General features: G+C 39.6%; 1 protein-coding gene across 4 annotated transcripts in view; it reads left to right on the top strand.

Annotated features, from left to right (window-relative positions):
* Positions 1 to 19,245, top strand: part of LOC131136548 (potassium voltage-gated channel subfamily KQT member 5-like) — a 114,400-nt gene that overhangs the window by 82,182 nt on the left and 12,973 nt on the right. For 2 of the 4 annotated variants that reach the window (XM_058083543.2, XM_058083524.2), the window contains exons 7-11: positions 397 to 492; positions 4,416 to 4,510; positions 8,932 to 8,958; positions 13,627 to 13,850; positions 17,608 to 17,716. In XM_058083543.2, the coding sequence (XP_057939526.2) occupies positions 397 to 492; positions 4,416 to 4,510; positions 8,932 to 8,958; positions 13,627 to 13,850; positions 17,608 to 17,716 (551 nt within the window). Of the gene's footprint in view, positions 1 to 396; positions 493 to 4,415; positions 4,511 to 8,931; positions 8,959 to 13,626; positions 13,851 to 17,604; positions 17,717 to 19,245 lie in introns of all 4 variants that reach the window. The other 2 variants (XM_058083514.2, XM_058083534.2) reach the window with 1 other exon arrangement.

Here is a 19,245-nt window from a genome sequence, read left to right as displayed (position 1 = left end):
AATGTATGAATGGGTTGGGTTTCTGCAGCATAAATGACCGGATTGTGGAGATGAGAAGCACATAAGGGGTTCTCCCACAAATAAACAAAATAATGCTTTGATCAAAAGTTGAATACGCAGGGTCCACTGTACTGTATTATGTTTTTATGTGATCTCTCATTCATTGGATTAAAAGATTTAAGATGACTAAAGATGAATTTGGGTTTTTAGAGTGGCCTTGTTACGTCTCACCGACAGTGAAAGGAAGGACAAGTGTTCATTTAAAAGGAGGACACCTTTAATGTATCATTTATATCGTTCCAATCATCAAAATATTGTGATTTTATAGTGATACTTGAGCGTTTTAGTCCCAGCTCATAAAAGACTGTCTTTTTACTCCTTTTGATATCACACTAGGGTATTCTGGGCTCAGGTTTTGCTCTGAAGGTCCAAGAGCAGCACAGACAGAAGCACTTTGAGAAGAGGAGAAACCCTGCAGCCTACCTCATTCAGGTACATTCCATTACATAAGGCTAGTATCTTTCTATGTGACCAATGATGCAGTTAGATCCAGAAGACATTGACACAAATGTTTCTGAATGAAACAATGACTTATCACTGGTCTCGATCTGCTTCCGAAATAAAAGTGGTTAATCTCATTTCCTGTATTTTGATAAGATGAACTGAACTATGCTGGTTAGCTAATGTATTCAAGATATTTCATGACATCAAAATGGCATCTGTTTAGCAGCAGGACCATCCCTTCCCCGTGCTCATCGCTTACTTCTCCACACTTCAATGTAAAGAGATCTACGTAGATAGAATGCAAAAAGTGTATCTTCAGGGACTTATTGCAGTCAAGGGCTATGTAGGACTTCGGAAGGTTTGCCACCTGCTGCTTATAATGATTTGCCTTGTCGTTTACAAGAATTAATTCATGGAATTTCTCTACATGCATGCTTTTTGTCTTCTAAGAGAGAGATTTCTGCAAATAACAACAAAACATTTGATGTCAGAACTACAGACCAGTGATTCTCAAAATGTGGGCCCCCCTGTTGGGCTGTGGTGGTACTGCAGGTGGGCCATGAGAGGTCATTAAAAATATGATTCATTTTTGCAAATATTTTTTACATTATTTTTATTGTAAAATATTTATTGCATGATAAAAAAATATATGTATAGACATAAGTAATAACTTATTGAGTGTTATTGACCTGTCACAATATTTGAGGAACCTTATACAGTTTAGCTCTCTGGTCATCATGCCAGGGGGTCGTTAACATAGGAGCACGTGGCATGTAGTGGCGGGAAAAAATGGATCACAGTTGAGAAAAAAAAGTTGAGAATTAATTCTGTCTTGTGTGTACACCACAGGTGAAAAGTTTGGGCTTCCTTTGTCCCCCTGCTTTAATTTCAATCCTAAATCTTAATAATAATAATAATAATACTGTATCTTGGATATGATAGCCAATCTACAGTTCTGACTTTTTCTTTAAAAGTGACCTAAAACAAGACAAGTTTCACTACTTTTGTTCTGGAAGCATTTTTCTTGTTGACTGGTGTTATCACTGATTAAAACTTACGCATTTATCTATTGTAATTCGATTGCGAAGACAAAAATTAAGTTTAGAGTTGGGTCTTTTTGTTTTTGTGAGACAGATGGGAGGGTGGCAGGACAACAGCGGCCACTGCTCTTCAACAAGAGTGATATGCGCTTTCATGTTTGTCTTCAAAAGTGTTTACTAAGACCAGAAAACGTCCCTAGATTTGTTGCTCTTTGTTTATTTGAAGTACAGAATCTTGAGAAGTCTCAATTCTCTGACTACTACGGATGTCCGATATTGGCGTTTTTACCAATATGCTGATATTGTCCAACTCTCAATTTCAATTCCGATATTAGCCGATAACGATATCTGTAGCATCACATAGCTCCTGTTGTGGAATCAACACATCTGTTGTGACACTAATGGGTACAGCAACAATTAGCGTCTCGACGTAGCATTGTACAACTCACGTGAGCAAAAGCCTGAGAAATACTTGCGATCATTACAGCATTTCATTTTATAAGAACTATGAACCTGACTGTACCTCACTTTCCAGCTTTCCTTTCACTAATCCTGATCTCCAGACTAACACTGCAATGCAAGTCTCTGCAATGCATTATATTCAATTCAACAATATGTCAACCTTGTGAGGCCTGGGAGGGCTGTCTGGTTCTTTCCAGACCACATTTTTGTAGTTATAAACATAGAAACCCTGTTTATGACCTTTTAAATATGTTTTTTAACATTATTAGAGCCATCGGCTCATGAACTAACACCCCTATAGTCCCTTTTACACTCGTATTATCCTATGTAGTACATAATAATAAGAGAAAATAAATAATTTAAGAACAAAATAAGACTTGTGCTGCTTGTGAGGGAGAGCTGAGTGTTTGGGGGGGGTTGACAGGTAGTGACATCAGGGCTACTGCTATTGAATTTGAGCTTGGTGTGGATTACAGCAACAACAGTAGCTCATGTTAGGGATTATTGTGCCTGTTGTGAGATCATTCAAAACTGCAAAAGAAGCCTGTTGTTTGGGTGATTAAATCTGGTGCTTGTGTGTCTCACCCAGCATTGCAGTAACATTACTGACACCTAGTGACCAATGCAGAATACCACACATCAACACAACGTCCATTGAATTAGTCTTCTGAATGACTTACATTTGTATTTTACTTTGGTTATACATTTTAATGCTTGAAAATGCTTAATTTAGGCAAAAAATACAAATAAATAGGATTTGTGATGTGTTCAAGGATCAGTGAACAAACTGTGAAACCTCAAAGCTTGACAAATACAAACATAAGACAACCGTGGGCTTTTTTAACAGTGGTACATTTGGGCTCTCTTTGCAACAAGGTACACAAAAATACAGTAGTTAGAGAGGAACTAATGGAGAATTAATGATGAACTAATGGCTATAGCACAAACATATAGAGTAGTTACTGAGGAACTAATGGAGAACTAATGAGGAACTAATGGCTAAGGCACTTACATTTAGAGTAGTTACTCATGAACTAATGAGGAACTAATGGCTATAGCACATCCATTTAGAGTAGTTAGTGAGGAACTAATGGAGAACTAATGAGGAACCAACGGCTAAGGAACATACATTTACAGTAGTTACTGAGGAACTAATGGAGAACTAATTAGGAACTAATAAAGAATGAATGAGTAGAGTAGTCACCGAGGAACTAATGACTAAAGCACATCCATTTAGAGTAGTTACTGAGGAACTAATGGAAAACTAATGAGGAAATGTTGGCTAAGGCACATACATTTAGATTAGTTCTTGTAGAACTAATGAAGAATGAATGAGTAGAGTAGTTACTGATGAGCTAATGAGGAACTAATGACAAAGGCATATACATTTAAAATAGTTACTGAAGAACTAATGAGGAACTAATGGCTAAGGCACATACATTTAGAGTAGTTACTGAAGAACTAATGAGGAACTAATGGCTAAGGCACCTACATTTAGAGTAGTTACTGAAGAACTAATGAGGAACTGATGGCTAAGGCACATACATTTAGAGTAGTTAATGAGGAACTCATGAGGAACTAATGGCTCAGGCACAATCATCTAGAGTAGTTACTGAGGTACTAATGGCTAAGGCATATACATTTAGAGTAGTTAATGAGGAACTAATGAGGAACTAACGGCTAAGGCACAATCATTTAGAGTAGTTACGGAAGAACTAATGAGAAATTAATGGCTAAGGCACCTACATTTTGAGTAGTTACTGAGGAACTAATGGCTAAGGCACATCCATTTAGAGTAGTTACTGAGGAACTCATGAGGAACTAATGAATAGTGATTAGGTAGGTATGATCCTCATTAAGTAAGTGTTACCGTACATTTGACCTGTATTGACACATATTTTTTATTATGAACAACTTAAGGTGAATGAGATGTGTTTTCTGCATAAAATACCCTATTTATTGATGAAGACAGATACTTTTTTAAACAAAATTCTACAGATGTGTGGGGCCGTGAATGATGCCATGAGTTTGCGGGGGATCCGCTGTACAGTATAGTACTATATTTCTTCTTTTTCCCGACCTACTTCGATCTTCCACCCCGCATTTGATAGATAGGTAGATGCTGTATTTTCACATCATCCTATCCCTTCCCATTGTGTACCAGGCTACGTGGCGTTATTGCTCCCCTGACAGCACAAGGCCATATCTGGAAGCCACATGGCCGCAGTGTAAGAACCTCCTGCCCTCCCACAGGCCCCAAGCCAACACTTGTTGTGTTTTCACTGATCAACTTCTTATTTTTGATCATTCACTCCCTTTTTTCTGCTCTCTACATTTCTATTTGAATGTGTCTTTATAGTTATGTGTCTCTCTTTGTACTCCTCTTGGTTTTGTGTATTCTGCATGCAGTGTGTCTGGCGTAGCTATGCGGCTGATGAACACTCGGTTTCCATTGCAACCTGGAAGCCTCACTTGAAGGCCTTGCATACCTGCAGTCCCACAAAGTAGGTAAACCCATGGCAACCAAGTTGCCTGCTTTTGGTGTCATTTACAGTACCTATTGTTTGCTAAAGATTACTTATGGGCCATCCCACCCAATCGGTGCCATTTGGATCCCCAGGAAATTAACTGTAAAATACATTTTTTAAATGAAAACTGCTCTTTTGGGGGAAATTTTGCCCATCATCCACAACCTCTCTTTATATTTAAAGACAATACTATAACAGAGTAAATGAGGCGGCTAAGAATGCGTGTAATGGGACACAACTATAAAGCCAACAATGCTCTGTTTACATAATAATAAGTTATTATTATCATTACATTGTTACGCCAAAGAACTACTTTCCCGACACAGTGACACCTGGCGACATCACACCAGCTTGTGACTAGTTGCACCAAACACTCGCTCAGAGCACTGCAGACTTTGTTTTTATTTTGGAATTTGGAAAAGTTCATGCTAGGTGTAGCAGTCCTTTTTGTGCTGCTATGTGAAATATATGTACCCCTAAAAATCAGATTAAGGGTGTGGCAAAATACTGTAAGTATTGCATTATCAAGAATGTGTCATGGTCGCAGCATGTATATAAAATGATATGAGGTGTTTTAATGGCAGGCTTTGTCGGTGGAATACAGTAGGAGTGTCCCATTATGTGCATTAATTAGCTGCCTCTTTTTAGCTTTCTTTATATCATTCGAACACAGAAAAGAGAAGGATGTGTTTACTGATTTGGTGGAATGGCCTTCATGTACTTTGTGATGTTCACATAGTTTCACATTGTTTTTATCCAATGTTCTTGTGTTTGGAATACAACCTTCAGCCTAAAAAAGTGTTTTTGTTGATAACAGTAGACATGGAAAACGAATATATGTAATAAAGCCACTAAAAGTAGACAGAAACAGTCTGCACAATTTACAGGCTCTGTAACGAGCAGCCATCACTTTGGAGAACCAGTACAGCAATTGCGGCATTCGTTCTCCATAATGTCGCCAATTATGATGTCAGTCAACTAAACTGCATTGCGCTGTTGTGAGTCATGATGGATACCTTTGATGGTAGCTTTCACGGCTTTGCCAGAGTGCACTTTATTTCAGTCAGGCATCTTGCTTGACGTCTGCGTGGACTCATTTAATATGCCAAACGTTTCTGCACAAATAAGCATGTAGCTCACTTTATAGCCTGACCTGAAACATCATTCATGTCATTTGTTGTTTAATATTAAGATTATAATATATCAAAATTGTTGTCATTTGTTTTTTAATATTTATAAATTGAATGTTTTCATACAATAGAACATGTTTACGACCGACTAAATATTTTTTTTAAACATTAGTGGTCTATATTTGATAATATAGATAATATAAGATATAACAACCTAATAATAATAACAATAATTAACAACAACAACAACCTAATAGTCACTTTTGAACCCGTAAGAACCATTATAGTTGACATAATGCGAGAAAATAAGACATAAATAAGATATAATATAGACTCACACATATTGGCATTGTGAGAGTTTTTTTTTTATTTCCTGGTATGTACAGTGCTTCCTGTAGTGGCTATGATCTCATCAGTAGCCACATATACATGGACCCAAATATTCCAATGGAGTGGGTTTATTTGCTCAACGGAAAGAATTGAACCTTTGGATACACCTCATTCCCATAGAAAAGTGTCAATCCGAATGAACATATAATGGGATTCCCAGGGGTGGAATATTCCTTTGCCAAATCCGATTGAGGTATCTTGTACCCGCTCAAACGGAAAGTTGTCAGGGTGCGTTCTTCTTCGTGGTGTTTTTCTTCTTCTGTTGTTTATTGGCGGTTGGCAAGCAGCTTAGGTGTGCATTACCGCCATCTGTGGAACAGAATCTAAACCTGTCTATACTTAATTCATAAATCCAGTTTTTCTTTCAAAAGAAAATATATATCTATATAAAACATGTCCCGAGTTTAATTACAAAATATTAGCAAGAGTGAATTTGATCTTTTCCTGTTTAAATTTATCCCGGGTGCGTTCTTTCAGCACATGCTCAGATATGACGTTACACGCAGCTCCAGACGTTCTTCAGTTTTAAAAATGGAGGCAAGCAATCGGCACTGGACTGCTGCGGAATGTTTGTTTTTGATCCAAACTAAATTTCAAGACTGGATGAACGCAATATGGAGAAAAACTTGGGGTATCACGTGATGTTGATGTTTACGCTTTACTGCGCATGCCCCATTGACTATTCTGTTTGATTGTAGCGGCACATGTAGACAGGAGATTGGAATATTCCTTTCCATGCATACCATTTTTTTCTGAAAGGTCATTTGGAAAGATGCCATTCGGAAAGAGGAAAAACTCCTCATGTAAACGTGGCTAATGTAACAATACTGACACCTAGTGACCAGAGTAGAATGCTACATATGACAACACCTTTGAATATGTCTATGGAATGCTTTATATACAGTCGCCCTTTGTTTATCACGGCTAATTAATACGTGAATTTCTACAAAGTAGGAGTCAAAAGAGAGGCTTAAGAGAGGCTTTTATACGGAGTGAGAAGAAGGACAAAGTAAGAAGCCAAAAACTTACCACTTCCTCGTGGAATGGGAGAACATTTATTTCATGATGCATGTCATGTCATATCCCATCAATGTATTATTACAGATGCCTATAGTGACCAGAAAAATACATATAACTTGTCTTTCAATAATACTACTGATAATATTCAATAATGTTCCTCCACAAAACACCAATGGTTTTTTGTGGTTGAATACAGCCTTCCATTAGCAAAAAAAATATATGTATATAAGCAAATGTTACCATTTTTCCCTCAATTAAAAATTTTCAAGCATAAAAACACAGATATCTGGCATTTAGAAGACAAATTCAAAAACATTGCGATGATGTGTAGTACTCTACATTGGTCACACAATGGGACACAATTGGGACACACAAGCACATGACTTGATTGGCACAACAGACTTTTATTTCAGGTTTGAATGATCTCAAAACATGCACAATAATCCCACGCCAAGCTAAAACTTAACACTCAACCCTTGAAGTCACTTCCTGTCCGACCCCTTCTCAGCTCCCCCAGCACCAGAACACATTTACAGCAACACACACAAGCATCTTCATGTCTTAAATGTATTATTTTCTTATACTATGTCTACTATATTGTGTAATACAAGTGTAAAGGTGACTATAGGGGTGTTATTTCATGTCTGGAGGGCTCTAATAATGTTACAGCACTAAGCCATGTAGTATGCCACCAGAAAGTCCGCCATGATGGTAAGTAAGGGAGCTGACGAAATAGTGTACAAAATAGTATACGCTTGCTCTGGGCTGAGTGTAAAACAAAGTTATCCACTGCATGCACACTTTGATGAAATTCATTCATTCATTCATTTTCTACCACTGATCCTCACAAGGGTCGCGAGGGTGCTGGAGCCTATCCCAGCTGTCTTGGTGCAAGAGGCGAGGTACACCCTGGACTGGTGGCCAGCCAATCACAGGGCACACATAGACAAACAACATTCCCACCCACATTCATACCTATGGACAATGTGGAGTGGCCAATTAACCTAGCATGTTTTTGGAATGTGGGAGGAAACCGGAGTACCCGGAGAAAACTCACGCATGCATGGGGAGAACATGTAAACTCCACACAGAGATGGCCGAGGGTGGAATCGAACTCGGGTATCCGAGCTGTGTGGCCTGCACGCTAACCACTCAACCATCGTGCAGCCTTTGATGACACAAATGAATGTTATTTAATATATGTATGTATATATATATGTGTGTGTGTGTGTTTGTGTGTGTGTGTGTAAGAATCCATTATGCAAGTGTGACCGACATGTGGATGGAAATGTTTCACCCCAATAGGCCATACACACATATCAGAACCATCATAGTTTTAGTCTATAAACCTGCAAGTGGTGGTGGGTAGGACCCCAAGTGGCATCATTCATTACCAACCATTGATCCATTAATAACCATTGCGGCAAGTTGAAAAAAAATGGCAAATCTGGTCTTTTGGACCGTCTATTACAACAATTAATTGCTGAGCAGTGTGCCGAGGACATCTTCTTACCTGCTTATCATGGCAGCCAAACCCGTGCATGGCGTACTACGGAATTGGAAGTCAAGTAATTGTTTGGCTCAGAACTACAGAAATATTCAGAAGGAGTCTTACTTTGTGGAAATTGACTTATCATGGTCGGGTCTGGAGCAATTAACTGTGATAAACGAGGGATTACTGGATTGGCTTCCCTTGTTAATTTAACTTGAAGATTTATAAATGGGTTAAAACAAGTTAATGAAACGCAGAATATGTAATAATACAAGAACAAGCATGTGAGTGGTAGTTTTTAAGAATGTACTTGTTAAATCAGATGATGATGATCTCTCTAATACGATCTTTGTCTTTTTCTCCAGAAAAGAACAAGGAGAATCGACGACAAGGTTTGTGACATACAGTATGTACAGTATATACAGTAAGTTTTGTATTGTAAGAGTATTATGTAGGAAAACAGGAGTGGGTATTATTATTATGATTTGTATTATTGAAGCCATTTAGCTGAAGAGCAATAACAACTTGAGATGCAGTCAGTAAATACTCTACTGTATGTTGTAGGAGAGATGTGATGCTTATTATCTTTTTCTGTGTATTTGTGAACAAAGAATACTGTTTTTTTCCAGGTTTAACCCCTAAACATGCAGCCCATGCTTATTCAAACATTTAAGGTACAAAATGTAGGCATACTTGGATCAGTCGGCTACTGATAAGTATCAGCAGATTTACATTTACATGTGATGGGTATATGCTGATCCATGGCCTTTAACTTCCTGATACCTATGGCTCGTACTGCTCCTACTGATCCCTGTGTGTGCAGTGTAGTGTTTTGCTCTAATACCCCCTGTCCAACCCAACATGTCTGCCATGTGAAACGTATATGCCATTTGTGAGCGTGATGTAAACACATGCTATGAAAAATATCTTGCCGGGGTAGCATGTGAAATTGCTTGAATTTTTTTCGAAGCTCGTGGAGCAGCAACAGTCAGTCAACACTCGCCCATATTTGTGTGACAATCGGAAGGCAAAGCAAAATCTAAAAAATAGATGACCGGCCTTCCTCAGCGGTGGAAGACACAGGGTCCCGCGACTGCTGTGTCAATTGGAACCCTGCTACGTGCTAATATTTCACAGATGAGCCCGTGCTAGAGACCCACCAGACAATTTATGCTCACATGGAAAGCCTCCTTAAAGAAGCTGCCTCATCCTGAGAGACATATTCTCTTGAAAAAAGTGAGTGAAATGTGTTTTTGTAAGAATAAGCTGATTTTATGTTTTTCTTGGAAATATATATCTGCAGCTGTCATTGGGGGCTTGCAGTGCAGTGCATGCCCATAACGTACTTCATACCATATAGCCAATGGCATGACTGCAGCTATGAATTCTGCGACCCATGAAAAAAGGCACACCAGGACCCCCTTTTTATTATAAAGCTGTGGCAATGTGGATAATTGGTTCCTGATGTGACCATAAGTGAATTTCCTTTGAATATTGAATATTGAAATTGAATATTTTTTCATAGATGGCGCATAGAAAATCTGTTTACAACCTTTTCCATTATTAGAGCCCTCTTGACATGAAATAACACCCCCATAATCACTATTAAACACCCATTACCCAATATACTAAACGTAATAAGAGAAAATAACACATTCAGCTGTGAGATATCATCCCTCTAGCATGGCCTTCTCTCAGGTGGGCATGCTCACCTCATCACGGAGGCGTCTGGGAGGCAGCAGCTCTACTCCGAGTCGCTACCTAGCGTGGCGTGGGTATAGCTGCAACAGTAGCCTGTGTTAGGGATTATTGTGCTTGTACTGAACTCATTCAAACCTGCAATAAAAGCCTGTGTTCTGGCGATCAAGTCTGGTGCTTGTGTGTTTCACCAAACATTACAGTGACATTACTGACACCGAGTGACCAGTGTAGAGTACTACATATCTCTATGTCTTTAAATGCATCTTCTGGGCGTATACAACAAAACGGCACAAGTTATGATTTTTTGGAGGGGAGGGGGCCGTGATAGTGACGTTGCAAAGTGACGAGGGATTAATGTCACCAAGTGAAGTTATAGAGTTGAATGAGGGACGTCAACATCAAGTATGTGAGTCACCAAGCTGCAGTGTTATTTCTCATCCTGTATGTGGCTGTGGATTTCTCTCTTCTGAGCTGAAGTGCCTCATTTCTGCTATTGTAAATGTCACCGGCCCAGCAACTGTGGTGTTTTGCTTCAAACGTCATAGCCACTTTGCACAACATCCTTCAAAGAATGGCTTGACGCCTTTAAGATTAAGATTAAGATATGCCTTTATTCGCCTCAGTTTCCCAGTGGATCCAATAACAGTCTACGGGCAAAAAAGGGTGAACAGGCGTCAGCGTGAAAAGGGTGAAGGTTTTTACAATTCAAATAAATGCCTTACAGCAACAAGCCGTTGGTTCGGTCACGACCTGTGTGGGTTCCCAAGTGACAGTTTGGGTTTGAGTTTCCGGTCTGGGCTTTGGTTTCCTTCTTGCACGCTCTTATTTTGTGTTTGACTTCCTGTTTTGCCTCGTCTGCCTCCGTTGTCATAGTCACCCACACCTGTCCCTAATTTCAGTGTCTATTTAGTTCAGGTGTGTGCTTCTCCCTATGTGGGATCATTGTTGTTTGTCCGTCAGCTACTAGAGTTGCTTTTTCTTCTTCTGCTGCTGTTGTACACAATAAATATTATTTACCTGCATTTGATCCTGCTCTCTGCATTCTGGGGTCGCATCGCAAAGCTCTCAAGCCGAACCGTGACAGGTTCACTCTCTCCGCGTCACTTAACCCATCCCTTTGTTTCTATCTGCCCTTGTTTTCTCAGTGGAATGCATTGTAATGAACCCAGGCCACTGAGGAGGTGTACCATTTGGAACAGTCGGTACTGACTAAATGTTGGTTTTCGTAGTCTTTGGATGCTGGTTTCTTAACAAGGTGGTCCTCAGTTATGATGTGCTACCTTAAACACAACCGCGCACACAGGTGCCTGCAGCAACAGATATCTGTTGGACTTCACTATGTGGTGGTGCGCCAACGAAAAGGAAAGCCATCACCATGGAAGTGAAAATAATCATAAAAAGCTGTGAGAGATGAGGCACACCCGCCAATATTGGCCACTCTTTTGGTCAGAGTGTCGCGACCATCATTAAGGATGAAGATGATTGAATGAATGGATGCTAGAGGGGTCATGGAGTCTGTCCACTGTTACAAGAAGCTCTATCCTTCTAGACTAGCCTGGTATTGTAATTTCATTGACAGTGTTTGCCCCTTCCCTGATAGCTTATATTTTTGCATGTTAGACTTACACTTAAATTTAAATATTAGTCATCGATGACATGCCTGAACGGAAAATGTAGTTTTTGAATGAAACTTTTTATTATTAAGGGAGAAAAAATCCAAGTCTACATGACCCTGTGTGAAAAAGTGTTTTCCCCCCAAAGCTAATAACTGGTTGGGCCACCCTTTTGTATTTGACCCTTTTGCATTTGTGATAACTTGCAATGAGTCTCTTCCAGCTGTGGAGGAATGTTGGCCCATCATCTTTGCAGAATTGTTGTCATTCAGCCACATTGGAGGCTTTTCCAGCATGAAGCCTTTTGAAGGTCATGCCACAGCATCTCCATAGGATTCAGGTCAGGACTTGGACTAGGCCACCCCAAAGTCTTCATTCGGTTTTTCTTCAGCCATTCAGAGGTGGACTTGCTGGGTGTTTTGGATGATTGTCCTGCTACACAACCCAGGTTGGTTTCAGATAGCCTGACATTCTCCTTCAAGATAAGATCTTTTGGTAGACAGCAGAATTCATGCTTCAATTTATCACAGTAAGTCTTCCTGGTCCTGAAGGAGCAAAACAGGCCCAGACCATCACACTACCACCATATTTGACTGATGGTAAGGGGCCATGTGGGTTTGGATTTACTTTCATTTCATAAAGGTTTCATTTCACAAATGCATTTTGTGTTCATTTAGGATGTCATTGACTAATATTTAATTTTATTTAATGGTCCGAAACATTTAACTGTGACATCAGAAAGGGGGTAAACACTTTTTCATACTATTTTTTATACTGTTTTTTATTATTACTGTAATGTATATGTACTTCATGTGTTCTACATACAGAGTCAGTTGTCTCACAGTCTAGGATTGTGACTCTTTCATAAGCCGAGGACCACCTGTACTTGGACACTAATATGCACCTTTTCTGATCTGACTTCATAGATTTGATATTGTGTTGTCATCCTGGGGCGTTTACGTTTTTTATGTTATTTATAGAAAACGTGATACTCCTGTGTTCAGCAACTTGATAGTTGTATAGTAATCCCTCTTCACTTTGCACTTCGAATGTCACGGCTTCACTCTATCACAGTTTTTCCAAGATAAATTAATGATGCTGTTCTTCAACTCAGGATTTTTATCATCCAATTTGATATGTTAAATTTTGTCCAAAGTCGACTAATATCAGATTTTTTTGTTTGTTTGTTTTTTAAGGGCAAATATAATTGAGATCCCTTCATATAAACATACATATTTGCGACTTTTTCCACTTCAATGAAACAAGCTAAAACAGTCTACGGTACGTCAATTTATTTCGTGACACAGAAAGCAGGATGAACAAACCCCACGGAAAATGTTGGCTGCTGGCACACATCAGAAAAGCGAGAAGCATAGCGATGTGGTACCTGCATCCTTTCATTTTTAAAATAGGACAACCTTGGCGTAGACTTGTAGTTACAGACAATTAAATGTATTTTGTATACAGTGGTGTTTTGGGGGGAAGATGGTCCAGGTTTTAAGGGGCTAAAGCAAGACGATTACCCAGGGGAATGGCAGATTGGAAACATCAAACCCAATCTGAGCCTGCATCTTGTTGCTGCAATGCATGCTGGTCTTTCCCCGTGCAGCTCGCCCCCTCAACATCCTTACAAGCATTTTTACCCGAGAAATACCCACTTCACATCAATTCATGTTTGGATTAATATTCCTTCTCTCAACCCTTGCGCTCCCTTGCACCACCATTCATTCCTGTTGTATTCTACAGCCAGAAGCTGAGTTTCAAGGAGAGGGTGAGGATGGCGAGCCCACGAGGCCAAAGCATCAAGAACAGGCAGACATCTTCGGTGAATGACCGTCGCTCTCCAGTGGCAGATCCTGGTGGAGACGGCACCAGCCCTACTAAGGTACAGAAGAGCTGGAGCTTCAATGACCGCACGCGTTTCAGACCCTCACTACGCCTGAAAAGCCAGTCCCGATCCACCACTGATGGTGAGTGGCCGTCACACTAATTGTTTCTTATTTATTATTACCCACGGCATGTCACAGTCAATACAAATGATATCACAGCCAAGTCAATTGCACACTGAATCACTTCTCTTCCGCTGTACACCTTTATGGTTTATTCCCATTCGTATTTCCAAGTCTTTCTGCTTATTTGTGTCGTACAAAATGTCAGCTGTCACTAATTACTTGCAAGGAGCCATCTCATTAATTAACCAACACTGACTAGTCTGCTATATTCATACAATTCCTTTGACTTTCTGGATTATTCCAGAAAGTATTCTTATTGATTGTGCAAGTCTGCAGCAGATCCCCGTTTTTTGCGTTCAAGAAGCACCGGTTTCACTTTTGCATCTCACAACAACCATGATGCATCCAAGGACCATCGAAAAAAAGCAAGCATAACAACATAAACATGTACAGTTGTGGGCTTTCTAACAGCGGCACGTGTACATACATATGCTGTACATTCGATCTGTATTGTCACCTTATTTATGCTTTTCAATGAAAGATGGGGTATTCGGGCTCCATGGAAGGAAAATACGTATCTGAGATTTCAAGAATCAAGTGGTATATTTATGGGAAAAGTCGTAATATTACCTTTGCCCAAGGCCAAAGGTCCCCAACTGTTCATAGCTGTCTCAGGCAATGCCTGTTTCGACTGAGTATGAAAATAATATGAGAGTTTGAGAATAAAGTTGAAAATTTATGAGAAAAAAAAGTAATATTATGAGAATAAAGTTGTACATTTTGAGAAAAACACAACTTTGCATTGTGTGAGACGGCTATGAATTTACAAATGTATCCTCTGTATGAGACAAGGTCTCATAAAATTGTGACATTTTTCTCTTTTTTTCGTAAATCTATGATTTTCTTCTCATAAATTCACAACTTTATTTCCTTATACATTTACGACTTTATTGTAATATTATGACAATGTGTACTCTGCCTTTGACCTAGGAATATAAAAAAGCGATTACAGTAACCCCTTGTGATGAGTACATTTCCACAAATGGAAATTTTTGTAGTTGGAAATAAATAGGATAAGATATTCCTTCAATCGTCCCACAAGGGAAACTTCCAGAAATACAGGTTCCACTGAGATTTGAACTCGGATAACTGGATTCAGTGTCCAGAGTGCTAACATTACACCATGGAACCTTTGGGAAATGAGGCCATTTAAATACAGTTTTTAACATCATCAGAGCCCTCTAATAAGACACATGAGACACATAAGACATAAATAAATTGTCGTAATACTCTGCCTTTTTTTCTTGTAAATCTAGAATTTTTTTTCTCATAAATGTACAACTTTATTCTAGTAAATTCACAACTTTATTTTCCTCATACATTTACGACTTTGTTGTTGTAATGTCATGACATGGTGGACCCTGCCTCTGACCTAGGAATACAAAAAGTGAATACAGAGATGAGTACATTTCCAATATTTTTGTAGTTGGAGAATAAATAGGATAAGAAAACCCTTCAATATTCCCACAAGGGGTAAAGTCCAGGAATACAGGTTCCTCCGAGATTTGAAATCGGATTGCTGGAGTGCAGAGTGCTAACCATTACACCATGGAACCCTTGGGCAAACTGGCCATCTAAATTTTTTTAAAGTTTTTTTTTAACATTATCAGAGTATATTATTATTATAAGCCATAAGACATCCGAGATATAAATAAGACAAGTTCTCATAAATTCATACATTTTTCCTCATGATATTCTATATTTTTCTCATATATCTATGTTTTTTTTTCTCATTAATTTACAACTTTATTCAAGTAGATTCACCTCGGACAGGGGTCAGCAACCCTTTGTTTGTGCATGTCATCATGCACACGTTGGCTTATGATGCGATTCCACTCAGGGGCCATCCATAAATTTCAACATTTTCAAAAGAGTACAAACAGTACTCTTTTGAGCACCCCCCCCCCCCCCCCCCCTCTAAAAAGAGTACAATCCCAAATGAAAAATGTTGATAGGTCCATGACCAACTGACCCAATACAGCCAGGAAATTCGAACATATCCAATCCAATCCAATAGTGTTCTCTGGCTGTATTTTGGGACTCTGGTCAATCAGTCACTGCCCATCAACATTGTATTGAACACGAACAAGATAAAAAATTATATCAAATGCCTCTTTTTTTATTTTTCTTTCAAGAAAATACAAATGTATTACAAATTTGGTCTTTTTGTATTGTTCTTTCTATCAAATGATACATGTAGAAAAGTCCTGATGCAACAACTGTTTTCCACAGGATTTTTTAAACAAGGGAATACTTCTTGTATACACACATGATTACTCAAGGAGCAGAAGAGTTGCCCCTGGTTTCCAAAAGCCTGAGGAGATCAAATCTTCTTTGAAATGATGGACACAACCCTTGAACTCAACTCAATGCGAAGTATGCAATAAAGATGCCACAACTGTTTTGAAAAGGCTTAACAATCACACCTATAGTCTAGTCAGTGTATCACAGGAAGTGAAAATCACATTGATTGTTACTGCACTGTCCACAAAGTCAAATTCACCACCACAGAGTAATTCAGAAAATGGCAATCACAGCCAGGTCCATGCCCAAATATATAAAATAAACACAGAGCTGGCGAATAGATTCAGGATGGTCGGTTTAGTTTTGATCTTCTCCATTTTCGCAACGGCACTTCGGAACAAATCCGCCCTGCTCGAATCCTTGGATTTGGAACCTTTCCAAGCCGTCTGGCCAGCCGCTACAGCGTCCTTCCGCTTTCTTTCCGAACGCACAAAGCAGTAAACATTGATTTATTGTTCGTATGCATTGCTCGGTGAGCGATGAATGGCAGTAATTCTCTTTTTGATGAACGAAAATAGGTAATCAAAATCACCGGGGTCGGCCATTGTCTGATTGTTGTGTTGGAATGCGAAGCACGCAGAGCTACGTGGAGTATCGCGTGGACTGGTACGCTCTCGCGCTAGCATACGACGACAGGGGACCAGTCTACTCGCGCAAAAATTTGACTGCTTCCCGCGGTTCGAACATACAGACATCGACATTTTCTGGTTTTCAAAAAAGCGTACGTTGATGTCTTAACCCCCTAACCCCCTCGGACGGTTTGTACGCTCGTGAAAATGTTGAAAATTATGGATGGCCCCTAAGCTGAAAAATGTTCAACTATTCATGGCTTTGGCCCGACGAGGACCAATCAGTGAGCTGGAGTGACTAATGAGCAGACAGGATGCTATTCATTTCTCTCTCACACAGATGGACATGGAGGGGGAAAGTCATACTTTCCCAGAGCCATTTGACATTTCCCTACCAGTTGGCATCCGTTACACACGGACACTCACTGTACTTTTATTTGTAAGATATTGTTTTAAACCTGTGTTTTTCCGCTCCAGGCTATTTTTCTTTAGTGGGCAAAGGGCTGTTTTCATAGTAAAGGTTGCTGACCCCTGACCTAGGAACAGGAGAATAGGATAGGAGGATTCCTTAAATTCCACCGAGATTTGAACTCAGATTGCTGGATTCAGAGTCTAGAGTGCTAACCATTGCGCCATGGAACCCTTGGGAAACGCAGCCATCTAAATGCACCACCCACATTCGAACCTATGGACAATTTGGCGTGGCCAATAAAGCTGACATGTTTTGGAATGGGGGAGGAAACCGGAGTACTCAGAGAAAAGCCATGCATGCAGAGATCCATAGTATATAATATGAGTTAATATCGGAACGTTTGTGTTGTTCTATGCTATTTTCCAAGTAGCAGACTCCAACATGGCCGGAGAGGATGGTTTTGATGACAAGGGTTGTCACTGCGATATCTCAGTGGAAGACTTGCTGCCCTCTGTCAGGTCTGCCATCAGGGCTGTCAGGTAAGCAATAACTAAAGATAAAAAATATACCTTGACCACCTTGCTGATAGATGGGGCTTGAAGTCAGCACAAGATTTAGGTTGTCTTTATTTGTATTTGTATGTTATAGTCAATATTATACAATATTAACAATGACATTTTGTTTATTTTTAAGCCGCTTCTGTTGTAATTGACTTTACATATTAACCTTCTTAGTGGGGCGCCCATCCAGCACACATATCCTCACCTGGTGTGCAAAATAAGCGCTGAGCAAAAGCAAAAAATGTTTTTCCCACTCATCCGGAGTAAACCATTGTGATAAGTGCATTTCCATAAATGGAATAGTTTTGTAGTTGGAGCATAGGACAAGATATACCTTCAAGGGAAAACTCCAGAAATTACGGTTCCACCAAGATTTGAACCGGGAGTGCTCCCGAGAGTCCAGAGCGCTAACTATTACACCATGGAACCCTTGGAGAGGGTGGCCATCTAAAAATGAGACATGAATAACATCTGAATACAGTTTTTATTATAAGACGAGTTGTGTTGTGTGTTGCCGTAAATGTGTTCCAGCACTCAGGGAGCTGAGTGGGGGAAGGGACATGGGGGGTTTGGGGGTGAGGTTTAGCCTGGCGTGGGCTACGACACTAATCCCATATTAAGGATTATTGCGCCTGTTGTGAGGTCATTCAAACCTGCAATAAACCTGTTGTTCCAGCGATTGAGCAAGTCTGGTAATTGTGTCTCTCACCCAACACTACAGTAACATTACTGACACCTACTGACCAGTGTAGAATACTCCACCCTACTGCGTGTCTTCGAAATTCCTGATATTTGTATTTGACCTCATTTAGCCATTTTAACACATTTGCTTCAGTACAACTTCTCAATCTTTAATAAGAACAGTTGAGAACATGAAGGGTTCCTGGCGGTGCTTCCCAGCATGCCTTGCTGACGTTACATTCTTCTAGTTAACATAGTTGTTATTTATTATTCCCCGTAGTGTAGGGTGACCAAGCATCCTTTACAGAGTGATGAAGATGTCCTAGTTTTCATTGTTTCAATGGGCCATTAAATTGCATGGCATGAGGGCACTCTGCTGCATGTGACGTAATCCCTGAGAATTTGTCGTGTGGGCGGCTTTTTCGATGAAGTGTTGCCAAAAATAAAAGCAAAACATATGCAGTTAATCCTGTGACGCTTGCTAAATTGAAGTCTCGTAAAATTGGGGACATCATGGACATCGTTCTGGTTTCCAACATTCTTTCTTTGGAATGTCTTGGTTGTAGGTAGGTGGCCTATTATTCAGGCAAATGATTTTTGGCTTCAATTAAGCATTTTCAACAAGGACTATATAATTTATAATATGTAGTGCAATCTGTCAGTGCTCAATCATATCTATTATTGTACAGTGCATCCGGAAAGTATTCACAGCGCTTCACTTTTTCCACATTTTGTCATGTTACAGCCTCATTCCAAATTGTATTAATTTAATCTCTTACCTCAAAATTCTACACAAAATACTCCATTATGACAATGTGAAAAAGTTT

The sequence above is a fragment of the Doryrhamphus excisus genome, linkage group LG9 (genome assembly GCF_037039965.1).
Source record: "Doryrhamphus excisus strain RoL-2023G ecotype Guam linkage group LG9, RoL_Dexc_Guam_v1.1, whole genome shotgun sequence".
NCBI lineage: Eukaryota > Metazoa > Chordata > Actinopteri > Syngnathiformes > Syngnathidae > Doryrhamphus > Doryrhamphus excisus.
The sequence above is the reverse complement of the archived record's forward strand: the minus strand, read 5'-3'. Positions and strand labels throughout refer to the sequence as shown.